This window comes from Leguminivora glycinivorella, chromosome 24 (genome assembly GCF_023078275.1).
Source record: "Leguminivora glycinivorella isolate SPB_JAAS2020 chromosome 24, LegGlyc_1.1, whole genome shotgun sequence".
NCBI classification, from domain to species: Eukaryota; Metazoa; Arthropoda; class Insecta; order Lepidoptera; family Tortricidae; genus Leguminivora; species Leguminivora glycinivorella.
The window spans coordinates 5089161-5111334 of NC_062994.1; the positions used below are offsets into that span (position 1 = coordinate 5089161).

Sequence of the window (22174 nt, forward strand, 5' to 3'; positions counted from 1 at the left end):
ATTAAAAGGAAAGCGATTTGAGAACAAAGAAGATGCCCTGGCTGCGTATAATTACGAAATTTCTGAGGTGTCTAAAGAAGAGTGGTCATCGGTATTTTCTAAGTGGTTTAGACGGATGGAAAAGTGTATACGTGTTCACGGTGAATACTTCGAAAAAATAGATAGCTGTAATAAAGAATAAAGTATGTAAATCTTGAGTATCTAATTTCTTTTGGCATGATCCTCGTATTATCAAAAAACGATCTTAGTAAACCCTTATTAATTTTTTAATACCTATCCAACAATATATTACACGTTGGGGTTGGAATGAAAAAAAATATCAGCCCCCACTTTACATGTAGGGGGGGGGGGGTACCCTAATAAAACATTTTTTCCATTTTTTATTTTTGCACTTTGTTGGCGTGATTAAAATACATATTGGTACTAAATTTCTGCTTTCTAGTGCTAACGGTTACTGAGATTATCCGCGGACGGACGGACAAACAGATATGACGAAACTATAAGGGACTACGGAACCCTAAAAATGTACTCGCTGTCAGTTTTGTGTCGACAGTTAAGCATAAAAGTAGTGTAATATTGGTGCACCTGGATCAAAGAAGATCCAGGTGCCACCAATATTACACATTAGAATACTAATTTGAATCGATCGATCATTCAAATACTCATTTTGCATCCATTCAAGATGTCACGTATTCAAGTAGTGAGGTATTATAATGCTAGTAGGTACATCTAGCTACCACCAATATTACATATTATAATAGGTACTAATTCGAATCGATCGATCATTAAAAAATTTTTCGTTCACTTAAGAAGTCTCATATTCAAGAAGTGAGGTAGCAGAATACTTGTAGATTACGTAAATGTAACTGCAATAAATATTACACGTTCGAATACTTTTCAAAGCAATCCAAGAAATCATCATTCAAATATTAATTTCGTCTCCATTCAAGAAGTCATGTATTCAATGGAACTAGCGAGATAGGAGAATGCTTGTACTAGGTACATCTAGTTGACTCGTTTTACCTACCTATTCAAATATGTGCTAATTTTACATCAATTAAGGAAGTCATGTATTTAAGAGGGGGATATTTAGAATATTAGTAGGTAATTAACACGGTATAACTATAATCGAGTTTTTGTATACATTGAGGTATGTAATCTGAAATCTCTAAATAGAAATGTCTACCCGATATGAGTAATGATTTTGATTTCGTACTGATGAGTTAGGTACTGTTCTCTTAATAAGATATTATTTTATAGTTTTATGTACCTACTCTAGGTAATTAACATTGAGGTAAAAGTTGGATATAGTTAAATGAAATTACGTGTACTTTTATAATGTTTATTAACTTAAGAACTATGTTCATATTACACAATCACATTAAATTGTACCCTTATTCGATGGTGTACCCATGTGGCGTATCTGAGGACAAACCTTCGTCTATCTTGTCAATTACTCTACGCGTTAATTCGTAAACTTGGTCTAATAACGTATTTTTCACTACATATTGGGCACACAGCTCGGCATTACATTTACATATATGTTCAAAGTTCTCATTCAATTTGTTACTGTCGTAAATTTCTATTTTGATGACTTTTGTACCTCCATTCCGATGTGGTTTTTTGATAAACGAGTAAACGGGTGTTGCCTTCCTCTTGACCCCCAAGGACAGACGTCTCACCCCTGACTCCCGTTCACTCTGACTTTGAGTTTGGGATGATGCCAAAGGAACGAAGTTGAATAGGTGTTCTGATGTATCCTGTAATTAATAATTAAGTTATTAGTTTAATGTTAACTACGAGTATTAACTTTTAATTAAATGAAAACTTGAAATAAGTTACATTAATAATAAAATATTTTATTGCACACAAAAAAAAAAAACATAAGTTACAGAGAAATCCGATGAAATTAACGAAGTAGGTGACTACAGGTGGACTTAGCGCTAAGCAGACACATACATTAAAAATTGTATTTACTTAATTATTATTTTATATCAATTACGTATGAGTAATGTAACCATTATAATTTGAAATTATTTTATAATAATAATACAAACACTCACTCTAAAAAAAATACTTACCGACATATTTTCCGTAGAACTAATCGCGTTGAATATATAAGAGTAAATAATATTTTCACTTATTTTCGGGGGTTTATATCTGAAATTATTGTGTTATTAGAGTTCAAAATCAAACGTTTAAAAAAAATGACATCACATTGTATTGAGATACGATTGGATTTACGATGTTAGCAATAATGCACTAAAGCAAAGAAAATATACTAGCTCCGATCGCGACATTGTCTGTTTTTCTAAGATTAAAACCATAAAATGAATTTAATGAATAAAAAAAATATATGGTAAGTACCTTCACGTATTTGTTTTATATTATACACGGTGATCTGATTTTGCTGCGTTGTGGGATTTGCAATCGATGATTGTTTCCACCGACTAAGTGCTGAGTTGCGTTTTTCAATCACGTTGACAAATTTCATATAGGTATTGCGTTAGCTCCACGTGAATTTTCACTACTTAAGCTCCTCAGATCGATCCTCTTGATTCATTCCGCTACACAGGAAGCAAGGAAAACCCACTGTTCTCTCTACTGAAGCTACAAGGACATCATCATCATACAATGTAAGTGTGAATAAATGTATATTGTAATGTTGCTTATATAATTTTGACGACTTATCTGACCTACTGGTTAGTGACTAGCTACTAAGCCAGGGGCTTCTGGGTCGAATCTCAGTAAGGGTTTGTGTGATGAACACATATATATTTGTTCCCGAGTCATGGTTGTTTTCTATGTGTTATTATGCGAGTACTCGCAACGCAAACTTACTGTAGGACTTAGTAAGAATATCCTATATTATTTATTTATTTATATTCGCAAAGTAACAAACTCGTAAAAATAATTAATCATTATTCAAATAAAACAACGTTAGAGTAATGGAGAATTATAATTATAAATGAATTATTTTAATAGCACATTATTTATTTTATTTCCAGGTCAAAACCCTCGTCCCACGCTGAAGATTTATATCTCTCATCCTCCACGGAGGAAGATTCGTCGGCACCGCCGCCGCCACCGCCGAAGGTTGACGTGATCGACAAAAAGAAAAAATCCAAGCCGCCAACATCGACGAGCTCGAGCAAGAGGTAGGTGTATACATAAATATTAGATAGTTGTGTGTTCTCAAAACCATAAAATAGCCTTTACGTAGTATTCTAACGCAGATTATAAATTAATAATATTTTAATAGTAACTTATTTTTATTTCCAGGTCAAAACGTTCGTCCCATACCGATTCGTATCTCTCATCCTCCACTGAGGAAGATTTGCCAGCACCGCCACCGCTACCACCGAAGGCTGACGCGGTCGAAAAAAGAAAAATCCAAGCCATCGACATCGTCAGCAAGCTCGAGCAAGAGGGTCAGAATAGCTCCTGTGAAGCCGCGGCACGGCACTGCAGCGGAACTATTCGGTGCCGATAGCGATGACGAGGGATTAGAAGCGAACCAACCTGCAGGGGAGGGTAAATTATTATCGTACATTTCACGACGACTTGCGAACGGTTTTGCTCGTCAGACAAATCCTGATAAAAAGGGCACCCACTTTGTTGAGGTCAAAGTGTATAAATGCGATGATATTGAAAAGGTGACACCAGTAAATCGATGGCGTCATGCTGTAGTAAATATTAAAAACCGAACCGATGATAATACTGAAGCTTGGAGACACTTGGCTAATTTTATTCACGCAACGCGAAAGGAATACCGAACATGTGCGCCGTCATTTGTTAGCAATTATTATTGATCAATTTAAGCCCTCGTATATATCTCTTATTACCACACTTATTAGTGCATCTGTAATAAAATACGAGGATTATAAATAAATGACTAATAATACACTGGTCAAAAAGAGAAATAAAAAAACAAAGTGTGATGTAAAGCTGCATTTTTGGTATGTTATTTGGGGTCCTTGGGGGAATGTAGGACTATATTTTGCAAGCAAAAAAATGGTGCAGTGCTAACTTCGTAATTTAAAAAAAAAAGTTAAAAAATCAGACTTTTTTTGGTTTTTGCCGTTTTATTAAAAAACTATTCATTTTTGGTCAAAAGTTGCTTTGTAATGTTGAAATCGCATTAAATTCCAAACAGTTTGACATCTTTTTCAGTTTTTCAGACAGTTCCGCTCCGCGCGACTAACTGTTCGGACGCGCTTATCGTACGGGTGACTCATTTAAAGAGAGGCAATGACCTCGAAAGTAATAAAGTGTAAAAACTGTAACATAGTTATAAATGAAGTGCTTGCATTTATTCAAAATAAAATAGACGTGATGGGGGCCAAGGGCCTCGTCCAAATTTGTGTAACGGCTTTTTCACCAGATGAAATTGAGGAAGCGAAGAGGTTGCTGTTCGATTCGATTCCGAGTGCTAAACGTAAGATTATTCGCCGAAGTGAAGGAAAAGATCACAGAAATCTCAATGACATCATTGGCTTGCTAAGAGGAACGGAGCCAGACATAATACCGATTTTTGTGGCGAAGGAGCTGCACCGTTTGCCACCTTTAACCTTTGATCAAGTGGATGTTACGAGACTTCTAAAGGACATAGTCGTCTTGCAATCTGAGATAAAGCAAATAAAAGAAACTTGCGCTACAACTGAACAAGTGGACACGTTAAGGAGTGAGCTTGAAAACCTAAAGTCAGTTTCCCCGAATAATAAATGTAACTATAATAGCTGTACCAATGCAAATGTAAATATGAGGCGAGGTGCGTTTTTATTTCAATCATCATTTGACAGCGCTTTATCATATGCGGAAATCACGGCGCAGGCAGCGCGCATCGAAGTAAAAGATGCATTAAATGATGAATCGAATAAATGGACGATGGTTCAGCGAAATAGGTATAGAAACCGATATATAGGTAAAAAAGGAAAAGCCCTCGCCGAGCCACAGCAAAAATTTAGAGCGGCCGATGTAATGGTACCGTTATTTCTGAACTTTGTGCACAAAGAGACCTCAATGAGTGATGTTTCCTCTTACATATTTGAGAAAACCAACCTGCAAGTCACGTTGGAGCCTGTGACATTAAAAAGAGATAAGGGCTACAATGCATTCAAAGTTTATGTACCAGGAAGTAGATTGGCCATTTTCTTAGATGAAAGCTTATGGCCCGACGGTATTTTATTTAGAAAGTTCGTAAACTTGAGGAGTAAAGGCTGGCGGAGTACTACTTGTAGTTAAATGGAAACTAAGAATAATAAAGGAAAGTCGTTCATTAGTTTTAATTGTAAATCTGTAATGAGATCGATAGACTGCGTGCGCACATTATGTAAACAAGCTGATATCATTGCCTTACAAGAACACTGGCTGATGCCTCACGATATTGGGCTGTTGGGAACAATAAGCGACGAGTTTGGGTACACGGGTAAATCTGCGGTGGATACTTCGGTGGAGGTACTGAGGGGAAGGCCCTATGGAGGAGTAGCACTACTTTGGCGTAAACGTGATTTCCCTATAGTGTCAGTGATAACATGTGAAAGTGTACGGATAACAGCGATAAAGGTTGGCATGGGTGAGCGCGGTTTATTGGTTTTTTCAGTGTATATGCCTACTAACTCAGTGGAAAATCTAACAGAGTTTACAGAATGCCTGAGTGAGATAAGTGCCATTATAAGTAGTCATGATATCGAATCAGCCATAGTCCTAGGAGATTTTAATGCTCACCCTGGCGGACTTTTTGCCAATGAGCTCCTGAGCTTTTGCTCTGAGCAAAGCTTCCGATGTGTAGATTTAGAATTCCTTGGAATTAACTCTGACACGTACACTTTTGTAAGCGATGCGCATAATGATTGCCGGCGTTGGCTTGATCATTGCTTAGTAACAGAGTCTGCGTGGCAGGGTATTATGAATGTAAAGGTGCATCATGATGTTTATTGGTCAGATCACTATCCGCTAGAAATAAGCTATAATATAAATTCTATAGTGCCTAAGCGAAATTGTAGTGTTAATTGTAATAAAAATGATGTTATGTGGGGTGAGCGAACGCCTGAACAAATAGATAAATATACTGACTTATGTAATTTGAAATTGAAAAATATTAATTTTCCTAACATTTTTATTAATTGCTGTGATAATATGTGTAATTCTCTAGATCATAGACAACATTTGGATAGTTTGTATAATAATATAATTTCTTCGTTAAGTGAGGCGGCTTTTCTATCTAGAACATTAAGTACTAAGAATCTACGCTATAAACACGTTACGGGGTGGAATAAATATGTGAAAGATGCTCACAGCCAGGCAAGGTTATACTTTCAGCAGTGGATTGCGTTTAATAGGCCTGCCAGTGGGCACATTTATGAACAAATGTATGAGTCAAGAAAGCATTTCAAAAGTAAGCTGAAGTGGTGTCAAGATAATCAACAAAAGATCAAAATGGATATTATTTCGACTCTCCACTCAGCAAAAAATTTTAGTAAATTTTGGAAAGAAACGGGTAAGCTTAATTTGAGACCTAGCCTGCCTGTGAGCGTTGCGGGTGAGTGTGAGCCCACTGATATAGCCAACTTGTTTAAACAACATTTTCAGGTCAAGTCTTCGCTGGGTCGGACTATGCCAGTGCTCGGTACGTGTCCATCAAAAGTGTCGGTGCGTTTCTCGGCAAATGACGTTTCCTCTGTCATTAAAACAATGACGTCTGGGAAATCTCCGGGGCATGATGGGCTTAGTGTTGAGCACTTACGACATGCCGGGACACATCTTCCGCGAGTGCTCGCGTTACTATTTAACTTGTGTGTGAGTCATTCATACTTACCGAGTGCACTAATGAAAACCACTGTTGTGCCTATAATAAAAAATAAAACGGGGGATGTGTCTGACCTCAGCAACTACAGACCGATCTCGTTGGCGACAATCGCGGCTAAGGTGCTGGACAGGCTTCTTGATGGCCAGCTTCGTAGACACTACAAAGCTAGGGACGCTCAGTTTGGTTTTCAGGCGGGAGTGTCTACGGAGTCAGCTATATTTTGTGTGAAAAGTACTGTCCAATACTATGTAAAGCAGGAAAGCCCAGTGTACGCCTGCTTTCTAGACCTATCCAAAGCATTTGATCTGGTCTCGTACGACATCTTGTGGAGCAAGCTGTCGTCCAAGACCAGTCTCCCGGCAGAGTTGATTGCGGTATTTGATTACTGGTACAGCAATCAAATCAACTCTGTGCGATGGGCAGGCGTATATTCGGACGAGTATATTCTTGACTGCGGAGTGAGGCAGGGGGGGTAACCTCTCCAACCTTATTTAATGTGTATATGGATGGACTGATAGAGGAACTCACCGGCGCCAAGGTCGGGTGTCACATTGGCGGTACTTGTCTCAACAATATAAGTTATGCTGACGACATGGTGCTGTTGGCTCCCTCTGTCAGTGCGCTCAGGAGGCTCGTGAGGATATGTGAGCTCTACGCGGAGAGACATGGGCTCAGGTATAACACCACTAAAAGTGAGTTACTAGTCTTCAGGGCAGGCAACATGAAACTAGAGGAAGTACCTCCTGTAGAGTTGAATGGCGCCGTCCTGGACAGGGTACAGCGGTTTAAATACCTGGGTCACTGGCTCACCGAGACTCTCAGTGATGACATAGATGTGGAGCGGGAACGTAGGGCGTTGGCTGTTCGATGCAACATGCTGGTGCGCAGGTTTGCAAAGTGTAGTAATGAAGTCAAGATCACATTATTTAAATCTTATTGTCAATCGTTCTATACTTGCAGCCTGTGGGCCAGTTATACGCAGCGAGCATACAACGCCCTGCGTATTCAATATAATAATGCGTTTAGGATACTGATGGGCCTCCTCGGTACTGCAGCGCATCTGGGATGTTCGCGGATGCCCATACGGACGACTTTTATGCTATCATGCGTAAAAGAGCGGGTTCCCAGTGGTATCGATTGCAGGGTGGTACCAACGGTCTCCTGAACGCATTAGTCTCCAGGATGGACAGCCCTCTCATGAGACGCTGGAGCAAACTCCATGAGCCCTATAGAAGTTGCTCCAAAATATAATAAAAAAAATAATTTTTAGGAATATTATTTGTTTATTGTTGTAGTGTTTTAATTTAATTTATATTTTAATTTAATTTAATTTATTTTTGTTATTATTGTGACTAATATAGAGTAGGGATAGTTGTTTAAGTTTACTAACAAATTTATGGGATCACGCCTGAAATAAAATTTTTTTCATTTTCATTTTTTTCATTTATTGTTCCGAAATTGTTCTTGTACGGACTGGTTTTTAAAGCATATCACTGAGGGTCAATAACATCGATGCAATCTCACGAGCGTTGTCGTGGACGTGCCCGAATCATAGTATTCTCCGTTTAACGAAATATCAGTACATAGTATGTGTTGTATTGCACGCGCAGGTCTCTCACCGCCACGCAGGTGTAGTCGGACCATAACTCGACAGTATACACGCTTGTACAAAAACTGAGGAACAGCTGTCTTTTTACGCTGTCACTACATTTGGCGAATCTTCTAGCCAACATGTTTGCCCTTACTGCGGTGGCTCGCCTCTGCCTTTCTATGTCCTCCTGGTCTTTTAAACTGGAGAACAAGATGTGGCCAAGATATTTGACTTCGTGTACTCTCCGCAATTGAATTCCATCAAGCAAAAGAGGTGGTACATGTGTGGGCATATGTGCTGCCTCCATGAGCATAAATTCAGACTTGTCCGGATTGTATCTCATGTTATGCTGGCTGGCATATCTCTCGCATTCTGCAAGTAACTTACGCATAGCTCCCACAGATAGTGCTAGTAGGACCATATCGTCTGCATATGCGATGTGATTTATCATTTGCCCATTGATGGAGCAGCCAACCTCGGTACTGGTCAAAGTCTGCGACAGCCCATCCATGTACATGCTGAAGAGAGCCGGAGACATACTGCCTCCTTGTCTCACGCCACAGTTTAGCCCGCTGGCTGTGGACAGAGTTGACTTCCATCTTACTACGTTCTTCTGCTAGGAATACCACTTCTCCAGTATCTTAATAATTGGCGTGGGCGCTTTTCGTTCCCGTAGTTTATTCCACAGCAATTGGTGGTCAAATACAACTCAATTGGACTTTCTATCACTACAGGAGTTGTGCCATCAAGATGCAGAACCAGGAAAATGTAACTAATTCTGTTTTATTTTTCTAATTTACTAAAATTCCAAATTTTACTGTATTTTATTTCTTCATTAGTAATAGTCAAATCGATGCAAAGTTAGCTTAGACAATTTTTTCAGATAAACGGATATCAAAGAAAGTAAGATCGAATAGATAGCACTTTCAACCTAAAAATTTTAGCGTCAACTATTTTACCTTAACCAATCTACCAGACTCTTAGCTTCTCTATTTATAGATTTTTTTTTTGTTTACCAAAGTAATTATTCGTCTTACTGACCTTTATTTGCACTAAAACTAAAGCAAAATACTTTTTATACAATGTTATATTGCAATATATATCATATCATGAAGTATTTTGCAGATATTTGTCTAAAAACATTGGCAAAACGCTACATTTTATAAATGCGTCAAAAATTAACCTTTTTTGACGCTTCATATCTCGAAAACTATTTGACGGACATTGATAAAAAAGATGTCAAACTGTTTAAAATTTAATGCGCTTTCAACATTACACAGCAACTTTTGACCAAAAACGCATAGTTTTTTAATAAAAAAATAAAAACCAAAAAACATCCGATTTTTTTACTTTTTTTTTTAAATTACGAAGTTAGCACACTTTTTTTTTGCTTGCAAAATATAGTCTTACATTCCCCCAAGGACTCCAAATAACATACCAAAAATCCAGCTTTACATCACACTTTGTTTTTTTAGCCGATTTTCATGTAAGATTTGACCGGTGTATAAATAACGAGCTGATATTTGTGGTATTCCTTTTACGTTCTGTGAATAATTTTAACTAAATGTTCAAACGTGTTAGAGTGAATTTATTTCTTTTTCGTACATAGAATTATTCCTTTTTGTAAAATATGGGACCAATTGCATAGATTGAACTATGCGTGGATCCAACTATCCTGAACACAACGTAAAAGTAATAGCACAGATGTGAGCCCTCATTTATTTGTTGACATCTATTAATAATGTTTTTTACCCATATTCATTTTGAATTACATTACCTATGTTATGAAATGGAATATAAGTATTATATAATACATACTTTAATTAATTATAAATGTATATCTATTGTAGTACTAATTTGGAATAAAATGATATCTATAAAGTGTGTTATTTTGTTTACAGTGGGATCACGTAACCGTCCGTTATCCAGAACTATTTTAATGAAATGTGACAAATGTCAAATTAAATTGCCTAAGAATGAATACAATGCCCATTTGAGAACTAATTTACATAAATCGAATTGCATATTGAAAACTGATTTGAATAATATTGAAATTATAGCAACAGCCTTTAAAAACAGAATAGTCACCTATCGTCTGAATGCAACACAAAATGAATACGTAACTCCTGAGACGTTTTTGTGTGATATCAAAAGTAACATTATGAAAGTTGTAGAAATGTCATTACGGGAACATAAAAGTATCAAAATAAACTATGAGCTTTTCGTTTACTTTACATTACCTCATTCAGGCAAACAACAGTTAAAGTCATTCAATACAAAATATGATGTTATTTATGAAAACACAAATATCAATGAACTGTTTGAAAATACGATTGAACATTTAAAAAATAAAGTTATAGAATTTGAGCACCGTGAATCAGGCTGGTCTTTTGTCGCAATAAGTCATTTAGAAGTTAACGTAAACAAGTATTGTCCGATGCGAGGAGGTACTTACATACCTTTACCCCCAAGTGTCAAAAATACTAAAAGCTGCATTAATATTCAAAACAACGATAATTGTTGCTTTTTATGGAGTATACTGGCTGGTCTATATCCTGCAAAGAATAATGTGTGTCGAACTAAATCATACCCGCACTATTCAGATGTTTTAAATATCGATGGAATGTCATTCCCATTATCAGTCAGCGATATACAGTTATTTGAAAAAATAACCCTGATATAAGCATTTGTATATATGGATTGGATAATAAGTATGCAGTAACAGGTCCTCTATATAGATCCAAATCAAAGAAAAATAATCATTTTAATCTATTATATATTGAAGTCGTTGGTAAAGGACATTACTGTTTAATTAAAGACCTGGTACGATTAGTTAGAAGACAAGTAACTTTACATAGAGGCCACATGCATTTCTGTGACTCATGTTTGCAATTTTTTAAAAGCGATAATAAATTTAAAACACACCATTGTTCCGAAATTGTAACAGTTTTACCTAATGAAAATACTGTCATTCAATTTAAGAACTTCGAACGTAAACAAAAAATCAATTTTATTATATACGCTGATTTTGAAAGTATGTTAATTAATTGTAATTCAGACAGTAGTAAAAATACGCAAAACCTAAAAAAGCATGTCCCGACATGTTTCGGTTATTACATATGCTGCTCGCACGATGCAAGTTTGAATAAATATGTTTCTTACAGAGGTGAAGATTGTGTAAAAGTTTTTGTTGAATGGTTAATAAACGATATTCATGAAATTCACAACATACTAATTAAAAATAATCCTATGAATCCATTAACATATAAAGAAAAGTGTAATTATGAGAATGCTACACACTGTCATATTTGTAAGCAGTTTTTATTTGGTGACAAAGTCCGTGATCACGATCACATTACATCAGAGTACAGAGGTGCAGCTCATTCACTTTGCAATTTGAAATACAGAATCTGTTCCTTTATACCAGTTGTCTTACATAATTTGACGGGGTATGATAGTCATTTATTTATAGAAGAACTTGCAAAGTACCCCGGGTCTATCAAAATAATGCCACAGTCCAAGGAAAAATATTCAAGCATAACAAAAACTATATATTCTACTAACAAATCGAGCGCCAAACCAATTGAAATAAAGTTTATCGATTCTTTTCAATTTCTTAGTTCCAGTTTATTTGAGTTAACCAAAAGTTTGAATAAAGAGGATTTTGTTAACTTGTCTAAAGAATTTACTGATACCCACCACTTTCAGTTATTAACACGTAAAGGTGTTTATCCCTATGATTACATTGATTCCTGGTTGAAATATGAAGACAATAAACTACCGACAAAAGAAATGTTTTATAATACTCTAAAATCTAAACACATCTCAGATATTGATTATAATCATGCCGAAACTGTGTGGTCAGCTTTTAATATAATGACTTTAGGGGAATATACTGATTTATACTTAAAATGTGACGTCTTGTTGTTAAGCGATGTGTTTGAACATTTTAGAAATACAAGTTTGAAGCATTATAATCTAGACCCAGCCTATTATGTATCTGCACCTAATTTAAGTTGGGATGCTATGCTTTTGTTTACAGACGTAAAATTACAGTTAATACACGACTTAGAAGTATATCAGATGATAGAAAGAGGGATACGTGGTGGATTAGCCCAGTGTTCTCTTCGGAATTCAAAAGCAAACAATAAATACACCCCTGATTTTGATACTTCTAGACCCACCTCATATTTGATGTATCTGGATTGTAACAATCTCTATGGTTATGCTATGAGACAAAAATTACCTGTATCAGACTTTGAGTTTTTAACTTTAGATCGGGTTAGAAATTTTGACATACTGACTATACCAGAAAACGGTGAACATGGATACATTTTAGAAGTTGACATGAGTTATCCTGATCATTTACACGATCTGCATGCCGATTTGCCTTTTGCACCTGAAAGGTTTGTTCCCCAGGTGGGAAGTCAGAAAAGTTAATTGCAAATTTATATGACAAATACAACTATATCATTCATTTCGTACATTTGAAGGAATGTTTAAAGAACGGGTTAGTGTTACAGAAAATACATCGCATTCTACGTTTTAGACAGTCTAACTTCTTACAAAAATATATTGATCTAAATACTCGATTACGACAAGAAGCTTCTACTTCATTTGAAAAAGACTTTTTTAAACTATTAAATAATGCTATATTTGGAAAAACAATTGAAAATAAGCGAAAACATTTACATGTTCAATTAGCAATAAAATGGAAAGACAATGACAATAAAACAAACAAACACTTAGGTGCAGAAAAAATATTATTAAAACCTAATGTAAAGAATGTATCCATATTTAATGAAAACTTTGTGGCTGTTCAATTAAGTCCTGAAAAAATTTGTTTAGACCGCCCGATTTATATTGGATTTACAGTTTTAGAATTGGCAAAAACACATTTATATCAATTTCATTATAATTTCATTAAAAAAACGTACAAAGAAAACGTGAAACTCTGTTATACTGATACTGATAGCCTTCTTTATAACATTATTACTGATGACTTTTACAATGATCTAAATAAAAACATATCAAAATATGATACTAGTAATTATGACCACAATAACCGTTATGGTATACCTAAACTAAATGCTAAAGTACCTGGTTTATTTAAAGATGAATTTGGTGGTACGGTAATTACTGAATTTATTGGATTAAGAGCAAAACTGTACTGTTTAAAAAATGTAAAGAAGACAATAACGAAAGCAAAAGGTGTCACAAAACCTATAACGAATAAATTAAGAATTAAACATTTTGACAAAGTTTTGCAAACAAAAAAAGTGTATACCCATAATATGAATATGATTCGATCAATCAAACATGTTTTATATTCACAGCAAGTTGATAAAGTAGTTTTAAACTGCAACGATGATAAAAGGCAGATATTGCCTGACAATATACAAACATTACCATGGGGGCACTGTAAGACTATATTTTAAATTATATAATAATGTGATACTAAAATTTGTTTTTGTTTGTTTTTTTTTTTGTACCTATCTGTAATAATCTCCAGAAATTTAATAAATTTATTTACTCTGTTAATCAATTGTTTTATTTATGTTAAGACATATCCTATAAAAAGCGTTGAGATATCATATTTTTTTCATAATAACAATGAAATTCATTAAGCATACCCAAACTCTGGAAGTAAATAATATAATCGTTGAAAATGACGTGCATAAAAATACAAGACATAGTACATTATTACCTAATACAATCCGCTGTATAATATGTGGACCTTCAAACTGTGGTAAAACTAATGTAATATTAAATTTATTATTACATGAAAATGGTCTAAAGTTTAAAAATATCTATTTGTATTCAAAGACCGCTTTTCAGCCAAAATATCGCTACCTCCAACTAATTATGGAGAAAATTCCAGATGCTAACTTTTTAATATTTAATGACAATAAAGACGTTATCCATCCAAATGATGCTATGACCAATTCAATCATGATTTTCGATGATGTTGTATGTGAAAATCAAGTGAACATTAGGAATTACTTTGCTATGGGAAGACATCGACAAATTGATTGTTTTTATTTATCGCAAACTTACTCCAAAATTCCGAAGCAACTGTTAAGAGACAATGTGAATCTCTTAATTGTTTTTAAACAAGATGATACTAACTTAAAACATATATACAATGAACATGTAAACACCGATATGGATTGGATAAAATTTAAAGAACTTTGTTCAATTATATGGGATGATTGTTTTAGCTTTTTATTAATTAATAAAGATTGTACACTAGATAAAGGACGATATAGACAGGGGTTTGATACATTTATTTACTTTTAAATTTCCCATTATTTAATGTTTTAAATGTTGACGAAGGCTCACTTGAAACTGAGTGCTCGTATTAAAAGGTTGGTGTCAAGACTGCTGAAATGGATACACATTTAAAAGATCAACTTATCAAAGCAGTAGATAACATAAAAAACAAAATAAAGAAGATAAATAATGAAGAACATGAAAATAATATTAATTTAAAAAAAGTTTTTAAACCTATTACTGAACCATTAGAAAACCTCGTTATGCAAAGTTCTTTTGTTAAACCAGCTATTAACATGACTACAAGTACAGATACGAGTGACAAATCTCAGAATTTAAATGATTCTATAGGATACAAAAATTTCAAAGAGATAATTGCTCCTGATCAGCATTCAGAATATTATGAATACTCTAATGTTAGTAATAAAACTTCTCAAGAACAAAATAATGATACACTTCTATCTCTAAAAAAAGAAGACATGATTGATTTATATGAGGACATCAATATACCATTCGGGATTCGTAGCACGAATAAAAAGTTGATGATGGGTAATTCTGATGTATACTTGTCTTTGGTAAATAAGACTTCCGATACTGAAAAACAATATGTTATTACTATAGACAACAAAAAATTTGAATTAACCGCAGGGTTGAAAGAACTATTGATGCGAAACAAACCCAATCTCAGTCTTGTTACTGAAAAAGATAAAACTGAATACAAAGAAATGTTAACCCGTACAAACGCACATAAACGAGATTTTGATCCAAACGGAAAATTAAAAGGAGACAAAGGTATAAAATATTGCAGTATTATCAAACCTCTCTTTTCACAATTACTTGACACTAACATTAAAACAGGTGGTAACTTACCTGCATTAAAACATTATAAAAGTAACACAGATTATATTTATTGGGATGATCCAAATGAATTAATTGAAAGGCTTAAACTTTTGATTGCATCCAAAGACGCTGGAAACACCAACCATGATAATGAAATTATATCAATTATTGAAGAATTAAAGGAAGCCGGTATTGTAAAGCAATAAAATAAATTGAAATATTATGTTAATGCTCAGTGAATAAATAAACGTGTCTTAGACATGACAAATAACAATGATATTTATAATTGTAAAGCAGAATTTAATAAAGTATTAAGTATAAAGGAGGAAAATATATTATCTAATACAATAAATACAGAAATAATAAACAAAATCGATGCCTGTATGAAAAAGGTGATGAATATAGATAAAAACATTTCGGTTTTAATGAATCGAGTAACAAAAGTTGAAAAGAATATTTCTAACAAAGAATTTGAATATAATATTAATAAACATTATGAGCAAAGCGGACGTCGTAAATGAAATTCATAAAAATGCAAGGGTGAATTTTCCTCGAAGAAGCGTCATTTTAAGAGATATTGATGACCTCTGGCAAGCAGATTTAATAGATATGCAGACTTTTTCAAAACTGAATGCTGGTTATAAGTACATATTAGTGATTATTGACTGTTTCTCAAAATACGCTTGGGCATTTCCACTCAAACGTAAGACTAAAGAAACCGTATCCAAAATGTTTGAAACATTATTATCAAGAGGACGTAAACCAATCAATTTACAAACAGACAGGGGTAATGAATTTTATAATAGTAATTTCAGAAAAGTTGTTCAAAAATATAATATTAATCATTACTCTACATTTTCCACCAAAAAGGCATCAATAGTTGAAAGACTTATAAGAACTCTTAAAGCTAAGCTGTATAAGGAGTTTAGTCTGAAGGGTAATTATAAATGGGTCGATGGAACTCTTGACCAGAAAGTTTCAGAATATAATCATACTTTTCATAGGACGGTGGGAAGAGCGCCGATCACGATCAATCGTAGTAATAAAGGAGTTGTATTACAAAGATACATTAAGAATTTACTAACAAAGAAAAACCCGGTTTGCAAAAGGTTTCGTATTGGAGATTTTGTAAGAGTTAGCAAGTATAAAGGATGTTTCGAGAAACGATTTACCCCTAATTGGTCAACAGAAATATTTAAGATAACTAATGTTCGAAATACTAACCCCACTACATATTATCTAGAAGACGCCAAGCGTAGGCCTATTTTAGGAGCATTCTATGCGCAAGAAATTCAGAAAACTTTGCATCCTCAAGTTTATCTTGTTGAAAGAGTGTTAAAACGTAAAGGAAATAAAGTATATGTTAAGTGGCTCGGCCTTCCACCGAGTGAAAATAGTTGGATTGATAAGACAAATCGTTTGTAATCGGGTTTAAATTTACTTTCACTGTTTTGTACACTCATTTGTATTTCAAACTCTACACTATAGAGACCAGTACAGACATATCCAACATTTAAATCTATTTCATAAAAAATGAAACGCACGAGAAATAATTCTGAAAACGAAAATAAGAAGAAACTTAGCAATCAGAAATTTGGAGCTGGCTTAAAGAAAACTTTTAATAATCTTGTTTCACACACTAAAAGACATATCAGTAATCTAAAGCCAAAATGTAAGAACATGCTAATGGAATTAGCGTATGCTGCTGCTCAAGAATTAGCATCGGACTTGCCTATACAATTACCCAGAGTGATACCAGTACCTAAAACTGGCGGATTTCTACCATTGATTCCAATTTTAGCAGGATTATCGGCTACAGGAAGTTTAGCAGGAGGTGTTGCGGGAATAAGAAAAGCTATTAACCATTATAAATCAGCAAAACGACAACTAGCTAAATTAAAGAGACATAATATGAAAATGGAGGGTAAATGTATTGGAAAAGGAGTGCATCTTAAACCCTACAAGGGTGGACTAGGAATTTATGTTACAAATAAAAAAACTAGATGGCAGGCTACCCAATAGAGCATTGAGTAATATCGATATAATAAAACATTCGAAAAGTATTCCTTACTTTCGTGGTGTATTCATGAGAGATGAATTACCACCAAAACCATTACCGATGGAATGTGGTGTTATTAATTTAGATTCATCTGAAAATAACGGTACTCACTGGGTAGCCTATGGAAAAAATAAAAATTATATTGAATATTTTGATAGTTACGGAAATTTAAAACCTCCAAAGGAATTCATAAAATATATGGGAGCTAATATACGCTATAATTACGATAATATACAAAAAAATCATTTATTTAACTGTGGGCATTTATGTTTAAAATTTCTGAATTCATTCTGGCAGAAATATTATTAAATAAGTAAACTTATGTGTTTAATAAGACCAAAAACATAATACAACAATATTATAATAAACGATATCTTCTACCGTATCACATTCAACCTCGAACAGTGTCTAGAATCGGGTGTTAAGCATACGTTTACATAATTTTACCTTACAAAATCAAGTGATACATTATGTATGTTTTCAATAAAAGCGGAATTACAAGAATACCATCGAATATTCAACTCCCAGTCTTCAAAGGAGCAAGTCGATTAAATTCTAGCAAGAGAATTACTAAGAGCAATAAGTTATTTCTTCGTTCTCTTGGGTTTAAAATAAAATAAAATACTTATAATAAGATGTTGCATATCACAGATATTCCACAACAAGATAATTCAATTGAAAGCTATACCATCCATTCATACAATCCCTACAATCATAGCTTTAAGGAAAATGACGAAATCAGGATACCTATAAATCAACAAGATGTGTATGTATTACCATCTGCAAGCTCCATTTACATTGAAGGGTATGCAAGTGTATGGCGAGTAGATGCTGCTGGGAAAAAAATAACAAAAGATGTAAATTTTACAAATAACCCCATATTATTTTTGTTCAAAGATATAAGTTACGAACTAAATGGGATTGAAATTGACCGGAATAAAAATTGCGGGATTACTACAACGATGAAATCTCTTATTTCAATGAATGAAGGAGAAAGTAAGAACGCTGCATTGTGGGGTTGGGATCTAAGCGGGAGTATTCTAAAGCAAGGTCATTTCTCCATTATAATACCTCTGAATAAAGTGCTTGGCTTCGCGGAAGATTATAATAAGATTTTAGTCAACTGTAGGCACGAACTTGTACTAAACAGAAGTAATTCAGTTTTAAATAGTGTTGTACTTGAAGAAAATGATCAAGTTCAAATTGATATCCATAAAATCCAATGGCGGGTACCACATGTTAGAGTTTCTGACCGTAATAGATTGCCACTACTAAAGTGCTTAGAGAAAGATCGATCTATACAACTAGCATTCCGGAATTGGGATTTGTATGAATATCCACTTTTACCTAAAACAACAAAACATGCATGGTCAGTAAAAACCGCTTCCCAGTTAGAAAAGCCTAGATATGTTATATTAGCATTACAGACTGATAGAAAACTAAACAAACTAAAAAATTCTACTATATTTGATCACTGCAATATAACTAACGTCAAATTATTTTTAAATTCACAGTACTTTCCATACGATCCTCTTAATTTAAAATTTAGCGAAGACAAATTTAGTATATTATACGAAATGTATGCCAACTTTCGTCAGTCGTATTATGGGGTCGGTGTCGATCCTCTGCTTAATCTGAACACATTAAAAAAAACTCCTTTATTTGTAATAGACTGCTCAAGGCAGAACGATTCATTAAAAACTGGCCCAGTTGACGTTCGAATAGAAATCGAGTCCTCAGAAGACATACCTGATAAAACGACAGCCTATTGTTTAATTATAAACGATCGGCTTGTCGAGTATAAACCTTTGAGTAATATAGTAAGGAAATTATCATGAATGTGATTTTGGATGTTCAAGGATTTAAAAATGAAAATAATCAATTTATACCAAAAGAAGTGGCGATTATTTCTCAAAAAAGTTTTCTTGTGTTTCTGATCAGCCCTCCCCATCCGTTCTATACCTTAACAAAGAAAGAACGTTCACAAGTCTCTTGGGTGGAAAAATACAAAGGAATATTATGGAATGAAGGCTATGTATCATATTTTAATTATAAGAATTTGATTGTTGATTACTGTAAAGATAAACACATTTATACAAAAGGTTATGAAAAAGTGCAGTGGGTGAAAGAAATAACAGACAGTGATAATGTTTATAATTTAGAACATTTTGACTGCCCAAATTTAAAGACTTTATGCGAAAAATATTCAAATAAATGTGATATTCAAAATTGTATATATCATGCTAATGTCTGCGCTTTTAAAAATGTATCATGCCTGAATAAGTGGTGTATAGAAAATAATGTTTTTTTTACAAAATAAAATATAATCATGAATACCTGTGTTATTATTTTAAAATTATGATGATCTATAAAACAAAATAATATAGGTAATAAGTAATTTTAGTACCATCATAAATATCAAACCTAAAGTCACTCGAACCAATTTGCAAATAAATAATCAATTAAAAATGGACAACAATGTGGAAGACATCGATGAAGTTCTTATTTATCAATGTCATATACCGACATGGACACCATATATTATACTGGTTTTCGAGTATTGGCATGAGTAATCAGAAAAGATAAATGGTTCGTATAGACTTGGTTACAAATTTGAATGTTTGAGTGTTACTTTTAGAATTGAATCTGATAAATCAGAACTTACTAACATCCTGCTACCTCGCTACTTGAAAAGGTGACTTCTTGAATGGACACAAAATGAGTAATTATTTGAATGATCAATCGATTAAAATTAGTATTCTAATGTGTAATATTGGTGGCACCTGGATCTTCTTTGATCCAGGTGCACCAATATTACACTACTCATAAAATCTGTAATTTTTTTTCTTTTTTCACATTCTGAATGTAGATTATCGCTTATTCTATTCTATTCTATTCTAAAGTTTAAGTAATTAACACAAAAACAATATTGTTATTGAACTTTCATGCTTAGTTATCGTCACAAAACTGACAGTGAGTTAATTTTTGTTAACAACTTACACTAATTGTAGGGTCCCAAATTCTGGAAATGCCCATAAACTGTGCCAAAAATTATTTTTAAAATCGGGACTTAATCGCGTATAACTACATATTAAACTGACCTCCAACGTTTCAAGGACGGCGTTGTCCCCGTGGTCTCGGAGAAGACTGGCTTGAAATGACATCAACACCTTCTGACAGCCGCGCGAGTTTTTCGAACTACCCGCACTTGGTTTTGATCAACTTGAACTTATCGATATTATTTTCGGCTTACACTCATTAATAAGTGTAAGCCGAAAATAATATCGACAGTCGTTAAATCAAATATCGTCAGTGTTGTATGTCGACAGAGTAACATCCCTAGTGCGCAAACAGTTCAAGTTGATAATCAAAACCAAGTGCGGGTAGTTCGAAAAACTCGCGCGGCTGTCAGAAGGTGTTGATGTCATTTCAAGCCAGTCTTCTCCGAGACCACGGGGACAACGCCGTCCTTGAAACGTTGGAGGTCAGTTTAATATGTAGTTATACGCGATTAAGTCCCGATTTTAAAAATAATGATGTGTAATAATCGTGAAAGTTTAAATCAGTGTGGTGTGCCAAAAATCATTCATATCAAGCACCAACCCACACTGAGTCAAACACTGTAAAAGTTGAAGTGGATTAGACACGCTGGATTTGGTCCACATCTTCAGTGTGCGTAGCGGAATGCACAAACGCTTACGATAATATCTTTTTCGCAGCTGTCTATCTCTATCGCTCTTGCGTATTGGCGCGACAGAGCCAGACTACATTTCTGCAGCGTTTCGGTGGCGTTTCGCGTCGCAGAATTGCCTTTCGGCTATGGGGCCAGGACTCTTTCTTCGTATATTATCAGCTGTACCACGTAGTTTTAACAGATTCCCCTATTTCTAGCCTCCTAAGTCGTCCTTCAAGCACCAAACCATACACAGTCAAACTCTGTAAACGTTCAAGTGACTTACCATACACAGTCAAACACTGCACCAAACCATACATAGTCGAACACTGTAAAAAATTTAAATTCCTTTCCATCATCATAAAATTCATCAGCTGTACCACACAGTCTTAAGACTCCTTATTCCTTAGAGCGCTCATCAATTTCACGAAACGGCCATCGATAGATGGCGTTGGCGCTCGGTACGCGAGCACCTGCAACTCAACGCGCGTTTCAACGCCGACACAAATAATCTTGATAGTTTTGAATTAAATTGGTAATAACATAATTTTCAATTTTATACGGGGAATTTCCTGTTCATGGTATGGTAGTAGTAAATAAGGTGTATGAATGTAGTAAAAGTATAGTAGTCTACATATACATATATAAATACAGGTTTCCTAATTGATTGATTCAACAACCAACACCGCTGAGCCGAAACTACGAAAGCTAGAAAGTCGAAATTTGTATAGATTGCATTAACAAAATTTCGAAGAGATAAGAATCGATTATGAAAATTTACACCCCTAGTAGAGGGAAAAAGGGAGTGAAAGTTTGTAGCGGGATCAATTTGTTTTTTTTTTATTAGGAAAATTTTAGTTAGGAACTTGAAATTAGAGAATAGTTTAATAGTGATTTCTGTTTTTTAGGGTTCCGTAGTCAACTAGGAAC

At 34.4% G+C, this 22174-nt stretch overlaps 4 protein-coding genes across 6 annotated transcripts in view; 2 read left to right on the plus strand and 2 right to left on the minus strand.

Moving 5' to 3' along the window:
* LOC125238625 overlaps positions 1–22174 on the minus strand; it is a 48956-nt gene that overhangs the window by 14866 nt on the left and 11916 nt on the right. The window lies entirely within an intron of this gene.
* LOC125238630 (pro-neuropeptide Y-like) overlaps positions 1–22174 on the plus strand; it is a 139999-nt gene that overhangs the window by 6799 nt on the left and 111026 nt on the right. The window lies entirely within an intron of this gene.
* LOC125238629 lies at positions 1329–20257 on the minus strand. Of its 3 annotated transcripts, XM_048145992.1 has the most exons (3): positions 2368–2769; positions 2082–2160; positions 1329–1760 (listed from the first exon to the last, which is right to left on the minus strand). In XM_048145992.1, exons 2-3 carry the CDS (start codon positions 2085–2087, stop codon positions 1395–1397), a joined length of 372 nt encoding a protein of 123 aa, XP_048001949.1. In that variant the 5' UTR covers positions 2088–2160; positions 2368–2769; the 3' UTR covers positions 1329–1394. The 3 variants fall into 3 exon arrangements, with proteins under 3 accessions (XP_048001949.1, XP_048001950.1, XP_048001948.1); XM_048145993.1 differs by lacking the exons at positions 2082–2160; positions 2368–2769 and adding an exon at positions 20237–20257; XM_048145991.1 differs by having other exon boundaries at positions 2082–2769.
* Positions 3394–13425, plus strand: LOC125238627. The gene is made up of 2 exons (XM_048145989.1): positions 3394–3534; positions 10301–13425. The coding sequence occupies exon 2, from the start codon at positions 11265–11267 to the stop codon at positions 12837–12839; it is 1575 nt and encodes a 524-aa protein (XP_048001946.1). The 5' UTR covers positions 3394–3534; positions 10301–11264; the 3' UTR covers positions 12840–13425.